General features: G+C 42.7%; 1 protein-coding gene across 2 annotated transcripts in view; it reads left to right on the top strand.

Annotated features, from left to right (window-relative positions):
- The first annotated feature begins 1514 nt into the window (after positions 1-1514).
- Positions 1515-15937, top strand: part of EEA1 (early endosome antigen 1) — a 176314-nt gene continuing 161891 nt past the window's right edge. For both annotated transcript variants that reach the window (XM_023224244.1, XM_023224179.1), the window contains exon 1: positions 1515-1816. In XM_023224244.1, the coding sequence (XP_023080012.1) occupies positions 1793-1816 (24 nt within the window). In that variant the 5' untranslated portion in view covers positions 1515-1792. The remainder of the gene's footprint in view (positions 1817-15937) is intronic.

Below are 15937 nucleotides of genomic sequence, written 5' to 3'. Positions count from 1 at the left end.
GCTCAAGCGATCTGTCTGCTTCCGTCTCCCGAAGTGCTGGGATTACAGGCATAAAGTCAGTGTGCCTGACCCTAAACTAATTTTTGAAAAACAAAAAAGAGGAAAAAAGTCACTTTTATCACCCCATGTTGCTGCGAATGTTTCCCATATTGTCTGAAAATAAAGCACCTCATGTTTAGAAAGATGGAAAAGTATGTGCTTTGTAAGGGCATTATCACTGGTGATTACTAATAAATTAGCTGTAGGCATGACTGTTCTGCTGCACCATCAAGAGATACACACACATAATAAAAAACCAAATATATTTGGAATAGCAATATCGTATTACATTATACAATGCATTATACTTTACAGAACATTTTCCTATTAACTCGTTTGCAAATAATATTTTTGTGCTGCTTTTCAAAAGATCTGGAAGTACTTTCAAAAAGCACTCCGTTCATTGCTTCACAGGTGTCATTCAGTGTTCAGTTGTTTTTTTTTTCCCCCTCCCAGAAAGGTTAGTTCCATTATTCTCTCTCCTTCCCTGTTCAAGCAATATTAAAGGCTTCCCTTTTTCTACCAGGGTGTTAAGTTGAGCCTCTTGGCTTGTGAATAATCGGCAGAATGGTAGGATGCAGAAGCTGTAATTTCTCAAGTTAAATAATGACATTGCGCCTGGAGGTCAGTTCCAAGTCCACGCCGTTTTGGCACGATATTTATCTGTGACCTCATTTTTTTCTTAATCTATAAAACAGAGGCATTAATGACAACTTACTTCATATATCTATTATCAGAATAGGACTTAAAATTCCTTACGAGGTCAAGCACGGGCTTTAGAAAAAGAAAGCGCAACATGTGAACATCAGCCTGTTAAAAATTGTTTTGATCTAGAAAAGACAACCTCAAACTTCTCTTGACAATTCAAATTCCAGCTTCTTCCTACCCTTCTTTTCTAAATCTTTGCTTTCTCTTTGGCTGAAATTAGAAGCAGGAAGGGAGCAGGGAAAGGAAACCAGGGGCTGGAAAAGGGGAGGGGAGCCCAACAGACCGGTTAAGCACGTCTGAGATTCTCTACTCGGCTTCAACCCAGAGGCCCAGAGGCAGAGTCAGCTTTTCCAGGAGAAACGAGGATATAGCTCAGGCTCAATACCATGTCCATAGTCAGGAGCAATAGCCGGAAGGGTCACATCGACACATTTTACAAAACAGCCCGAGGAGTCCCCTCCTCCCGCCTGGGTCAGGGAGGGACACCCCCAGGGGTCCTCGCCCGCCTCCCACTAGCTGGCACGCGGTCGTCGCGCGGGCACGGCCCTCTGACGGAGCCCAGGCGTGCGCTCCGCAGCCTCGGCGTCCCCCAGCTAGCCGGAAGAAACTGCGGCGACAGCGTCCTGCCGCCTGTCCGTCACGCAGCCGCCCACGCTGCCACCGCTTCCGATTGGTCGCTGGCCCGGACCGGCCCCCTTCAGCCCCGCCTCCCGCGGATGGACATGCGAGGGGCGGGCCCGTCGCCGCCCCGCCCCGCGGCGGCCGCGGGCGGGCCCGCCCAGCTGTCAGTTACGGGGGCCGCCCGGCGGGCGGGCAGGAGGCGCTCGCAGGCTGCCTAGTCGTTTGCTCGCTCTCTCTCGCGTGCTCCCTCTCGCCGCCTGTGGGGAAGTCGGGGCCGCCCGAGCGGCCGCCGCCACCGCCTCGCCCCGACCTCCTTCCCGGTCCCCTCCCGGCCCAGTCCCTCCCGCCCGCGCACCCCGAGTAGTGAGTGGCCCCGCGCAGGGTTTGGAGAGTCACCGAGGCGGCGCCGGGTGGTGGTTAAACCATGTTAAGGAGGATTTTACAGAGGGTAAGAGAGTGAAACCGTCTTTCCGGCAGCACGTGAGCGGGACAGCCGGAGCTTGGGGCCGCGGCGCGGGCGCCCCTCCTCAGCGCGGGCCCCTTCCTTCTCTAGGCCCCACAGCCCGGCAGGCTCTTAGGCCTCGGTCGCCCGGCCCGGGGGCGGGGAGGGCGGGTGGGGCCGGCGCGGCGGGGCGGCAGGCGGAGCCCTGATGGCCCCGCGCGTCCAGGCCTGGCGCCCGCTCCGGCGCGAGGCTCGGTCTGTGCGAGCCGGCTGCGACCTGGAGGGTGTGGTGCCGGCGCCTTCCTCCCGGGATCCCGGAGTGGGAATGAAAATGGAGAGTTGGTGCCCGTGGGACGGGCCAACTGGCCGCCTGCCGGGCTGGAGAACGCCCCCTGGGAGATTGCGGGCGGCTTGCTTGCTTCGCCCTTCCCCACCCGCCGCACTCCCTGTGCCCCCCAATTTGACACGACGCGCACCTGCCACACACGGCCCAGCTTTCTCCTTTGCACCACATTGGAGGGTGGTGTGGTGAGCCCCGGCCTAGCTTGGGCCCAGTCGTGGGACTGACACTGGCAAAGTCAGCCGAGAAGGAAGATGTTACTCATTGTTGGAAACTTTTTTTTTAATTAAAAAGACGTTTTCTGTCCAAGCCCCACTACCTTATTTTAGCTATCCGAGAATAAATCCGCAGTAAGCTTGATCAAGTGGTATACACTTAGTTTCTGCCAGTGCTGTCTCTGAAATCTGGAAAACCTTGAGGATAGAAAGGTTAGAGCATTAGAAAACTGTAAGTGTATCATTTAGGAATCAGTTACTAGAATTAACATAATTCACATCTCTTTTCCTATAAGAGTTGTTGTACCAATCAACTGTAAAATTTTTTGGGGAGGTATAGCTTTTTTCTTTTCTTTTTGAGGCTGATAGGGTGTAACAAAATGTAAATGATTGAAAAGTAGGTGCCAGGCCTATTAGTTCTTTACCGAGGGAGTAGCATAACTAGTTCAAAGGACAAAAGAAATTAGTTAATTTGTAGGATTCAGCTGAGGAATGTGCGGAAGAGAGTTGAGTCATCCAGTATAGGAAGGGAGTGCTCTTGCTTCTGCCTAGCTTTCTCCTGAAAGAATGAAGTCATGTGAAACTTGGTCAGTTGTTAGAGGGAGAAATAGTTAACTTCTTTATCTGACAACCTGTATTGACATTTAATTGTATTTTGCAGTGTTTTGTCAGTTTTGAAATCCCGATCAGCGATGATTTTGGCAGTAGCAAGGGCATGTCCTTTACTTTCCCCATCACTTCCTCAGTTCAGCAGTAATTTACTTTGAGGCTTTAGGAGATTTTTCTTTTATCAGACCTGGAGGAACTGATTACCTCATGTTTCAGATTGTGTTTCTGTCATAGTTCCGCAAGTGAAAATTAGTTTGCCCGTGGTTTGCTTTGAAGTTTACAAATAAAAGTGTTTACTGGTTTAAGAGTGGCTTCTGTAGTTATAGATTGGTTTTCAGAAATATGGGATGCTTTCTAGTAATCTTGGTTTGAAGTTAAACATCGAGATTATATGAAGATCACTTTTAATTCCGTTGAAACTACAAAAGTGAAATTGATTGTGGTTATTGCCAGAGATGTGATATTGAATCATCACATCCGAATAAGTCAGTTGACAACTGAGTTTCTTAACGTCGGCGCTGTTGGCATTTGTGACTGGATAATTCTGTGTTGTGGGAGGCTGCCCTGTGCCTTGTAGGATGTTAGCAGCATCCTTGGCATCTACCCCCACTAGATGCCAGTAGCATTCCCCTATATTCCCTTCGCCCTTGTGACAACCAGAAATACCTCCAGATTTTACCAGATGTCCCCTAGGGGCAAAATTGCCTCTGGTTGAGAATCAATGTGTTAAATGCATTAACTCTTTAATAGGAAAGTTTGAAGTGTTTCTCACAGTTAAGTACTTAACTTTCTTTTATTCAGTGTATTTATATTGAGTTTCAGTAAATGCCAGTCTTCATGCTAAGGGCTGGGAAACAGTTGATTAAGGTATGAGTCCTCCCTTTAGAACTCACAGGCTGTTTGGGAGGTGAACATTTAAAATGACAGTGCTATGTAATAGAATAATGAAGAGGACAGAGGACCCAGGAGGCACTCTTTGGGAGGAGGTGAGGGTAATTAGGAAAAGCTTCAGGGAGGAGGGCATATTCACAGCTCAGAAGAGGGAAGGGCATGTCACCCAGAGGGAACAGCAAATGCAAAGAGATGGAGTCATAAAAGGTGCACTCCCCACACTATGGGGAGTGTGAACAATTAAACTTAGGAAGTGAGATGGTCTGTAGCAATTAGTAAGAGATGAAGCTACCATGGTGGCTAGAGACCGAATTGTGAGAGGACTTAAGGGTCCCGTTGAAGGATCTCAGCTTTTATCATGTAGTTGGGTCAGTGTTAATGCTGAGTATTTAATAGGGACATTTTGATAAATGTCTTAAATCTGGTGATTTACTAGTTTAGAAGGTAGAATATATATTTTATTAACTCTACAAGTGATATTTACCAACAAGTATAACTTGAATCTTTAAATTGTGTAACATGGCAACCTATTTTACCCCACACTGCTATTCTTATTTCTCAGCGTAGATGTTAAGATATAAGATGAAAGCTATTGTCAATTTAGAGATTTATTTGAAATGGACTCCGTGCTTTGAAATTATGTGGCATTCCTTTAACATTTTGTTTTTAGATGACCTTTTCATTTTAACTATTCTTATTTTCTTCTTAATAGTGTCCTTTAAATAGCATTTTTTAAAAAGAGGAAAGAGACAAAGTACTTACAATCAATTAGAAGTCAAAGTCTTTGAACATCATCAGTAAGTCTCAGGATACTTTACAGAAATTTGGTTTCTGGTTCTTCTGCTTCTGTCCCTCCTTCTGCTCCTGCTCCTCCTTTTTCGTTAGCTTACTAAGGTGTTTCTCTGAGGCTTGAAAGAGGCTGGAAAACAAAAACAAAAACAAAAAAACCTCAAAACAAAACCAAAATGAAGTAGCTCCAATATGTATGTATTGAATGTTTTACTTTAGAGTCCTTTGAAGAAAAACATGAATTTAAAGTACTTAATGGTTAGAACTTTAATCAACATTTAGTACCTTAGGCAGCTTGTAAACCTTGTTGCCATTTCTTTCTTAAGTATTTTACTGTGGGCTGGCTTAGTGGCTCATGCCTGTAATTCCAGCACTTTGGGAGGCCGAGGCGTGCAGATCACTGAGATCAGGAGTTCGAGATCAGCTTGGTCAATGTGGTGAAACCCTGTCTCTACCAAAAAATACAAAAATTAGCCGGGCATCGTGGTGCACGCCTGTAGTCCCAACTACTTGGGAGGCTGAGATGGGAGAATTGCTTGAACCTGGGAGGCAGAGGTTGCAATGAGTCAAGTTTGTACCATTACATTCCAGCAACAGAGTGAGACCCTGCCTTAAAAAAAAAAAAAAGTAACGTACTCTGATTAGTGGTTTTTTTTTTTTTTTTTGAGACATCTATTGTGGGCCTACTGTGTGCTGTGCAGACAATGATGGGTAAAGCAGGCATGAATTTCTGTGGAGTTTAGTGTCCAGTGGAAGAGAGGAATTCTTCAGAGATTCATACAACTGTACTATTGAATGAGTTCTAGGAAGGACAAACACAGCCCCGAGAACACCCAGCAAGAGGGCCCTGGTTTTAGATGTTGGGAAGGTGTCCCAGATTAGTTGTACATCTAAGTTTGATGAAAGTATTGCTGATTTATTGAAGTGAATTTTAAAAAGTGGGAGCTAATGGCATGATTTTCTTTTTGAGTGTTTTTTTTTTTTGGCATGTTAGGAATAAAGAAGAGATTAAGATATTAAAGATCCAGGACTAGAACTGAGAATAAAGAAGACATTAAGAAATGAAAGAACTAGGGCTAGTACTCAGTTTTCTTCTCTAATTCCAGTGGCCTTTTGCTTGAGCTAAAGAAATAATGTAATTTAGTAGTTAAGAATATGAACTCTGATACCAGACTCCCTGGGTTTGTATCCTGTTTCATTTACTATCTGTGTAGTTTTGGAGAAGTTACTTCTCTGTGTCTCAGTAAAATAGTTGTAATAATACTACCCTCCTTACAAAGTGGAGAACTAGATAACTAATATGTATAAAAGTCTTAGCCAGGCGCGGTGGCTCACGCCTGTAATCCCAGCACTTTGGGAGGCTGAGGTGGGTGGATCACTTGAGGTCAGGAGTTTGAGACCAGCTTGGCCAACATAGTGGAACCCTGTCTCTACTAAAAATAGAAAAAATTAGCTGGGTGTGGTGGCGGGCACCTGTAATCCCAGCTATTAGGGAGGCTGAGGCGGGGGAACTGCTTGAACCCGGGAGGCGGAGGTTACAGTGAGCCGAGATCGTGCCATTTCACTCTCCAGCCTGGGCAACAAGCAAAACTCCATCTCAAAAAAAAAAAAAAGTCTTAAATGTTAGCTGCTGCTAATGTTGGTATTTTCTTGTTGTTTTTGGTGTTTAACTTTCTTTTCTCTTTTGAAATCTTTTGAAACAGGGTCTTGCTCTGTCAGCCAGATGGAGTGCGGTGACACCATCACGTTCACTGCAGCCCCTGCCTCCTAGGCTCAAGTGACCCTCCTGCCTAAGCCTCAGGAATAGCTGGGTCTATAGGTGTGAACTACCACAACTGGCTGATTTTTTAAAATGATGTTTTAGTGTCATTATAAACTCCAAATTTCTTTAAGGAACACTTTTCTTATCATTTCCTTTATTTTTCTAATCTCCATTTTTTTGTTTTTGTAGATGAGGTAGATGAGGACTTAGAACATAGGTGCATTCATTTTATGTACTACTGAGTATTTATTTTGTGCTAACTACTGTGCAAAACACTCTTGAGAATAAAAAACAAAAAGCAAAACAAAACAAAAACCTGCTGAGCTTTAATGGAGGAGACAGATAAATAATTACAAAACAATGTGATAAGTGTTGTAATATATACACAGAGGAAAAGTTTGTAAGCACAAAAGAAAAAGTAACTATGTGGTGGAGAAGGGGTGTGGTAGGGGAGGGCAAGGAATAGAGATTGTGGAAGTCTTTGCAGAGGATGGAAGTGACTCAGGCAAGGAGGCACAAAGGACAGAAGGGCATTTTAGAGATCAGAACCAGACAAGTCCAAGGCATGATATAGTTTAGTATAGAGTAGGGGGATTGTGAGTATTTCTGGATGTGGATGGGATGGTTGCAACAGGTAGCTTGAAGGGTTTTGGACCTTATACTGTAGACAGTAAGGAGCCACAGAGAATTTTAAAGTTATCAAATTTGTAATAAGGAAAATCCTCCAAAAGTAGTTCTCCCAGATAATCTTTATTTTATTTTATTTTATTTTTGAGGCAGAGTTTTGCTCATGTTCCCCAGGCTGAAATGCAATGATGCAATCTCGGCTCACTGCAACCCCGAGTTCAAGCAATTCTTCTGCCTCAGCCTCCCAAGTAGCTGGGATTACAGGCGCCTGCCACCATGCCCAGCTAATTTTTTTTTGCATTTTTAGTAGAGACAGGGTTTCACTATGTTGGCCAGGCTGGTCTTGAACTCCTGACCTCAGGCGATCCGCCCGCCTCAGCTTGCCAAAGTGCTGGGATTACAGGCGTGAACCACCGCACCCGGCCAGGGTAGAGATTTTTTTGTTTTCCTTTGTATGTTTAGGTCTAACATGGTGCTTGATGCCTGGTGGTTTTTCAGTAGTACATATTGACTACTTGGTGGCCCTGTAGAGAGGATGACTTCATTAGGGAGAGATCAGCTAGAAAGTTATTGTCGTTCTTAAATTGTTGCATATTGGAATCATTTGGTATTCTTAAAAACAAACCAGATTTTTGAGTTTCTCAATTGAATCAGAATTTCTGGACCTCTGGCCCTTAGTCTAGGGGATAATGAGAGCTTGAATTCAGGCAGTGGTTTTGTGGATAGAGAGAGAATAAAGTGATTTTCAAGAAGAGGAATAGAATTGCTAGAACTTGTTGACTTGTGAGTAGTTTGGGTAGCTGTGAGGGTGGTGGAATAGATCTAAGATTAAGGATAGAGATAGAGGAAAAGGTTGGGGAAGAAGATAAAAGTGAACTAGAGGTCTGGACTTTCCAAGTGGAGATGTTCAGTAGGCAAGAGAAAATATAAGTCTAGCACTCAGGAGACAAGTAGAGGCGGGTGTTAGGTATGTGTAAATGTTGAAGAGAAGTTGAGTCAAATAAGGACTGAGAAGTGCCCACTGAATGTAACAACTGGGTCATACCTATTTCGGTTGCAAGAGAGTCACAGGGGGAAATGAATGACTAGGAAGTAAGGGAACAGAAACAGGGAGTACAGACTACATGGAAAGTGTTGAAATATTAAATGCATTAATGTAATCTGTCATTCTTTGACCATCTTCTAATAACTTTTTTTTTTTTTTTTTTTTTGAGACAGAGTCTTGCTCTGTTGCCAGGCTGGAGTAGAGTGGTGTGATCTCAGCTTACTGCAACCTCTGCCTCCTGGGTTCAAGCGATTCTCTTGCCTCAGCCTCCCGAGTAGCTGGGACTACAGGCATGTGCCACCATATCCGGCAAATTTTTGTATTTTTCGTAGAGACAGGGTTTCACCGTGTTGGCCAGGATGATCTCCTGACCTTGTGATCCACCTGCCTCAGCCTCCCAGAGTGCTGGGATTACAGTCGTGAGCCACTACACCCAGCCAATAACTTTATTTTCAAGGATTACAGATCTCCTCAAATTAGTTTAAGTTTAAAGAGGGATTTATTATAAGGTTTCATAGTGATCCAAGATCTGGAATCACTGTATACATAGTTGGGTCTCTGGAGAGTAGGACCTAGAATGTATCAGGAACAGAGGCAGCTCTTTTCTCTGTCTCACACTTTCTGATGGACCACTGGCTTCTTATCTCCACTTCTCTGTGCCTGTTCTCGCTGCTGCTTACTAAGTATGGCCAGGATTTTGATGGCCATCTGACATGATTCCACGTGTCTTTCACATTAACTTTGCATAGCCAACTGGCCCAATGTCTTGTTTCCAAAATCCCAACAGAGTAATCTAAAACATTTTTCTCATCTTTTCTTGTCAGGTCATGCATAGGTCTCTGGATGACCAATAGAATTGTTTCCTCCGGGTCAAGTGTCCATTGCTGGTCTAATCAACCAAGGTTGGGGGTGGGGTAATATTGTGTCTTCAGGAGTTGTGGCAGCATGAAACACATCTTTTGTAGGTCGTTCTTCTAGAAATAAACTTTACCATGGCTCTGTAACAGTGATAATGTTTCTGATTAAGTTCATTTGGTTCTAGGAGTATAGAATCTATTGGGTTAGCTCAAATAGGATGGTAATGGTTATAAGGATACATTCTGCAATTAAAAAAGGTAGAATTTCATAGAAATCCGAGACCAAAAAATGTCATGTGGGGCTGAGCCTCTGATACATTTTTACTGGAAGTCTTTGCAGGATTAAGGCAGTGCTCTTTGGGAGCTCTGTAACAGGGCTTTATAGATTTTTCACTGTAGGGTTCATCTGTTAAAGGACTCAGTTCACCTGTTTGCATCCTTGTTTCTGCTGTTAAGTAATTTTTTTTTTTTTTTTGAGATGGAGTCTCGCTCTTGTTGCCCAGGCTGGAGTGCAATGGCGTGATCTCGGCTCACCACAACCTCTGCCTCCCTGGTTCAAGCGATTCTCCTACCTCAGCCTCCTGAGTAGCTGGGATTACAGGCATGCGCCGCCATGCCCGGCTAATTTTGTAGTTTTAGTAGAGGTGGGGTTTCTCCATGTTGGTGAGGCTGGTCTTGAACTCCTGACCTCAGATGATTTGCCTGCCTCGGCCTCCCAAAGTGCTGGGATTACAGGAGTGAGCCACCACGCCCAGCATTTCTTACTCTTTATTCTAGTTTTCTTAATACCATGTCTTCTGCACACTCAGAATCTATGGTCTTTTGAAACTTTGGCTGGGTTGTAACTTTGATTTGCTTAAGTCCTTCAAGTACTCTTACTTCATCTCGTCACTACAGTGTATGTCTGTTTAGTGTCAGTTTGTACAGCTGATCAGTCATTTCTCTTTTTAGTTTGTAATGCACAGGCCTAAACATGGGACCAGCTGTAGCTGTTCATTCCTACATTGGCCTCCCCCTACCCTGCACTGGGCCATTTCACTGGTGGCTAGCTAGCTGGTTGAGTCTAAGTGATCACATCTGGTTAGTCAGCAGTAAGCATGGGAATCATATAACTTGGCTGTCTTGGGCTTTGTTCTCAACACGAACAGTGGTAGGACAGCTTACTTTAGGATGGATCATGGCTGTTGCATGCCCTATGATTAATTGACATATTTAGCACAAAGATGCATAGACATCTGTTTCAGTGTTGCATGGGCCATAGCAGTAGATGCAATTTAATAAAAATCATGTTCTTTCCCTTATCTCAGTTTTTAATATCAGACTGTGGCTAAATTTTCCATATGTATGCGAATATAAAATTTTTTCCAGTGTGTTGGTGGTATTTTATTTTGACTTAATTAACTAAATAATGTTTGGAAAATGTTTTAAGAGTTCCTTCCTTTATACTGTGCTGTGCCAAAATAATTGCTTTGTGAATGGATTAAGTGGTTGGTAGGTCATATGGAGTTAGATCCCCGATAAAGAAGTGTGAGTTTATTTTGTTCTGTAAAACTTTTTTTTTGTTTGTTTCGTATAACTTGTTTGCAACTGCCCATATATTTTAAACAGTGATTTTATTTTCAAAATATTTAAAAACGATAAAATATATTTCTGATTATGAAAATAAATCATACACATCATGAAAATTTGAAAAGTTTAGAAAAGAAAAATTGAGAAATAGTATAGGGCTGTACCACAGTGGGTAGTTTAACTTTAAAAGCGCAAGACTGAAAGTCAGATGGAATCTCAACTCTTCCCATTATTACATTTGTGGTCTTAGCTAATGACTAAGTTAGCTTTTTAAACTTTTTTTTTCCCCACTTGGGTAAATGAGAGCAATCTGTTGTCTTTACTCAAAAGATTGTTGTGAGGATTAAATGTTATAAAGCAATTAAAGTGCCTGGCATAGTGCCCATCATAGAGTTTACATCTTAGCTATTATTATTGTTAATAAAAATATAGTCTTTCATTTAGCAGACTACCAACTGATATTTCTTCAACTAGTATAAAACACAAGTTTTATGTGCAGGAATTTGAAAATGCACATAATCTAGGGGAAGTTGATATCCAGAGCTTTATAATAAGATTTATGCCTCAGGGTTATTTTGGTTTTATTAAGTTTTTGATTATAAGGGCACCAGAGCATGTTAAGAACTCACTGAAGCTGGAATCAAAGACCTGAGTTCAGGTTCTGCTTCTGCTACCAGTGTGATCTTAGGCAAATCGTTGAGCTTTCCTGGGCTTTATTTTCCTTATCTGTTCAATGAGGGCATGGGCTAGGTGATCTCTCTTTTTTTTTTTTTTTGAGATGGAGTCTTGCTCTGTTGCCCAGGCTGGAGTGCAGTGGCACGATCTGGGCTCACTGCAAGCTCCGCCTCCCAGATTCATGCCATTCTCCTACCTCAGCCTCCTGAGAAACCAGGACTACAGGCGCCCACCACCACGCCTGGCTAATTTTTTTGTATTTTTAGTAGAGAGGGGTTTCGCTGTGTTAGCCAGGATGGTCTCGATCTCCTGATCTCATGATCCGCCTGCCTCGGTCTCCCAAAGTGCTGAGATTACAGGCATGAACCACTGTGCCCGGCTGGTGATCTCTCTTTTTTCCTTTTTTTAGACACAGTCTTGCTCTTTTGTCCAGGCTGGAGTGCAGTGGTGGAAACAGCACCTGCCACATAGTAGGCTCCAGAAGATAGTAGGTCTCTTTCTTTACCGAGGTCTTTGTCCCTCTAGTGTATAGCCCTTTTTGATATTTCAAAGGCAAGAAAGGCGCATTATTGTAGTGTGGCACCTAGATCCCCATTCAGGGTAGAGACACCTTCCTTTAACTGCCTAGAATCATGGCTGCTAAAGGCCCATAGGTGCATCTTTTTCTTGGACTTGCCCTTGTAGAAGGAAGCAACCTGCATTTAATTAATGATTAATGTGGAAGATATGCATTGCCTCATTAGGGTCTTATATGAAGGACTGTCCCCACTTCAGAACTCTTAGTAGGATTCACTGAGGTTGCTGTTGTGATTGTGTTACTGTTCAGTACTGTTCAATTTCTCCCTCTACCCAATCATGCTTTCCTCTATGCCCACACAGGTGTTGTTCTTGAGATTACTTCCCGATAAACCTCTTGTATGCAGATTTCAGTCCCAGAGTCTGTTTCCTTGGGAACCCAAGTTACGACAGTCATCTACTATTTGGATCGTCTCTCCCAAAGTTTTTGCATTATAGAAAATGATTATATTAAGGATGGATTTTAATTTTATGAATTTTGTGGTCTACTTCTTTGAAACTTATTCTATATATCTTTTATAATGGGAATCTGTAGCCAGTAGATTCGAATTTTTGTTAGATTATAAAGTGTTACCTAACAGGTTTTTTTTTTTTTTTGAGACAAAGTCTCACTGTTGCACAGGATGGAGTGCAATGGTGCGATCTAGGCTCACTGCAACCTCCGCCTTCCAGGTTCAAGTGATTCTCATGCCTCAGCCTCCCAAATAGCTGGGATTACAGACACATGCCACTGTGCCTGGCTAATTTTTGTATTGTTAATAGAGATGAGATTTTGCCATGCAAACTCCTGGCCTCATGAGCCACTGCACCTGGCCACCTAACAGATTTTTTCTTTTTTTTTTTTTTTTTTGGTATGGAATCTCACCCTGTTGCCCAGGTTGGAGTGCAATGGCACAATCTCAGCTCACTGCAACCTGCGCCTCCCAGGTTCAAGCGATTATCCTACCTCAGCCTCCCCAGTAGCCGGGATTACAGGCATGCGGCACCATGCCTGGCTAATTTTTGTATTTTTAGTAGAGATGGGGTTTCACCATTTTGGTCAGGCTGGTCTCGAACTCCTGACCTCATTATCCGCCCACCTTGACCACTCAAAGTGCTGGAATTATAGGCATGAGCCACCGTGCCCGGCCCAGATTTTTAAGTTTGTTTCATAGTCCATGATTTTGAGCATGATCCACAGATCCTCTGTTCAAGAAATTTTATTGTCAGTACCTTTCCCTGTTCCCTTAAGTGAGTTTAAGACTTAAATAAAATGAAAAGTGGCTACTTCTTTAAAGTAGACCGTTAACTCTTATTTTGGTATGTTTTTGTATCTGTCTATTCATATTTGATGAATCAGAACAGCCTATATTTTAAACTTGCCTAACATATGTAGGTCAATTTTAATCAGATGGTGGGTATTTTTAAAACTTTATTTCACCTAATATTACTTATATTCACTTAATATTAAGTTAATTGTATGATATCTGTAAACCCAAATTAGGTACTAGGAACTTATCTATAATGAGTTCTGATAGTCTCAGTCTCTTACAGACTTGGCTGCTTGTGAGAGACAAATTATTTTCATGTAACTAGTAACTTAAGTTTTAGAGTTTTAAATATGACTATAAGAAAACTAAGGATATACAGATATTGGAAATATGTTTGACATCCTTTTAGGTCAGCCAATTTATGGCTCCAGATCAGTCATAGAATGAGAATTTTGGAGGTGGAAGCTCCTGTGAATTCATCCTGTCCTTATAGTTTATCAATGAAGAAATTGAGATTAGAAAAGTTAGGCTTAATTGGTATCAGAGAAATGAACAAGAAACGTTTTGAGATTGTAGGGAAAATATCAGTTGAGATCCCAGAAACCTAAGTGTTAATTGTAGCTCTACCATTAGATAGCAGAGTGTTGTCAGGCAAGCCAGCTATTCTTTCTTTTAGTTTCTTCATGTATGAAGTGGCAATTGGACCAAATGATTTCTGAGTACCTTCCAGCTTTTATTGTTTTTGTTTTGTTTTATTTTGTTTTTGAGACAGGTTCTTGCCCTGTTGTCCAGGCTAGAGTGCAAGTAGCCTGATCACGGCTCACTGCAACCTCAGCCTTTCCAGGCTTAAGCAATCCTCCTGGCTCAGCCTCCCTAGTAGCTGGGATTACAGGCCCACACCAGCATACCTGGCTAATTTTTTGTAGAGACGGGGTCTCACTTTGTTGTCCAGGCTAGTCTTGAACTCCTTGGCTCAAGTGATACTCTCACCTTGGCATCCCAAAGTACTGGGATTACATGCATAATCCACTGTGCCCGGACAGCTTTTAAATTTTGATTCTAGGTCTTTTTTGTGCAGAGAGATGTACTTAATAATAATATTTGTCTATTTATAGTGTATCTACTATAATGCCAGACACTAATTTAAACATATTTATTATTTAATCTTTACAACAATTCTGTTAGGCTGTCATTATTAGTTTCACTTTACAAATGGGAATTTCAGGCCTAGAGAAGTTAAGTAAATTTACAAAGCTTTGGCCAGGTGCGGTAGCTCACACCTGTAATCCCAGCACTTTGGGAAGCTGAGGCGGGTGGATTACCTGAGGTCAGGAGTTCGAGACCAGCCCGGCCAACGTGGTGAAACCCCGTCTCTACTGAAAAGACAAAAATTGGTCGTGGGGGTGCACGCCTTTACTCCCAGTTACTTGGGAGGCTGAAGTGGGAGAGTTGCTTGAACTCTGGAGGCAGAGGTTGCAGTGAGCTGAGCTCACACCACTGCACTCCAGCCTGGGTTACAGGGCAAGACTCCTCAAAAAAAAAAAAAAAAAAAAAAAAATGTCTATAGAGACAAAGGTCTTGCTATGTTGCTCAGGGGCTGGTCTTGAACTCTTGGCCTCAAGTGATTCTTTCACGTCAGCCTCCAAAGTGCTGGGATTACAGATGTGAGCCAGTGTGCCCAGCCTCAATGCAATTCCTGTCAGATTGCCAACATCATTTTTCATAGAATTAGAAAAAACAATTCTAAAATTCATGTGGAACCAAAAAAGAGTGTGAATAACCAAAGCAGAGCAAAGTGGGAGGCATCAGTTACCTGACTTCACATTATGCTACAAGCTACAGTAAACATGGTACTGGTATAAAAATAATCACAAGTCAATGGAACAGAATAGAGAACCCAGGAATAAAGCCACATACTTATAACTAACTGATACTCGATGAAGTTGACAAAAATATGCACTGTGGCTTCTGATTATGGGCCTGGGATCTGAGTGCAGGGCTAGAGGCAAGCAACGGCAGGGCCAGAGGCCATGGGGGCATGGGCTGGTGAGTAAGTGGTAGGGGGAGACCCGAGAGTGTGGTGGGGGTAGGGAAATGCAGTGGGGAAAGAATACTTTATTCAATAAATAGTGCTGGGAAAATTAGATAGCCATATGCAGAAGAATGAAGCTGGACCCATATTGTTCACCATATACAAAAGATAACTCAAATTACCTGAAGGATTAAAGACTTAGATGTAAGACCTCAAACTAGACCGGGTGTAGTGACTCCCAGCACTTTGGGAGGCCGAGGTGGGCAGATCACCTGAGGTCATGAGTTCAAGACCAGCCTGGCCAACATAGTGAAACCCTGTCTCTACTAAAAAGACAAAAATCAGCCAGGAGGCTGAAGCAGGAGAATCGCTTCAACCTGGGAGGTGGAGGTTGTAGTGAGCTGACATCACACCACTGCACTCCAGCCTGGGCAACAGAGTAAGACTCTGCCTCAAAAACAAACTAACAAATAAACAAAAAACCTCGAACTAAAAACCCTAGAAGAAAACCTAGGAAACTCTCTCTGGACCTTGGCCTGGGTGAGGAATTTATGACTGAGACCTCAAAAGCAAATACAAAAACAAAAATAGAAAAAAATGGGAATTAATTAAAGTAAAAATCTTTTGTACAGCCCAAGAAATAATCAACAAACAGACAACCTACCAAATGGGAGAAAATGTTTGCAAACTATGCATCTGACAAAGGACTAACATCCAGAATCTACATGGAACGCAACAAGAAAAAAACAAACCCATCAAAAAGTAAACAAAGGACATTAGCAGATATTTCTCAAAAGAAGACATACAAGTGACCAACAAACATGAGAAAATGCTCAACATTGCTAATCATCAGAGAAATGCAAATTAAATTAAAAATACAATGAGATACC

This window comes from Piliocolobus tephrosceles, chromosome 10 (genome assembly GCF_002776525.5).
Source record: "Piliocolobus tephrosceles isolate RC106 chromosome 10, ASM277652v3, whole genome shotgun sequence".
In the NCBI taxonomy this organism is placed as follows: domain Eukaryota; kingdom Metazoa; phylum Chordata; class Mammalia; order Primates; family Cercopithecidae; genus Piliocolobus; species Piliocolobus tephrosceles.
The sequence above is the reverse complement of the archived record's forward strand: the minus strand, read 5'-3'. Positions and strand labels throughout refer to the sequence as shown.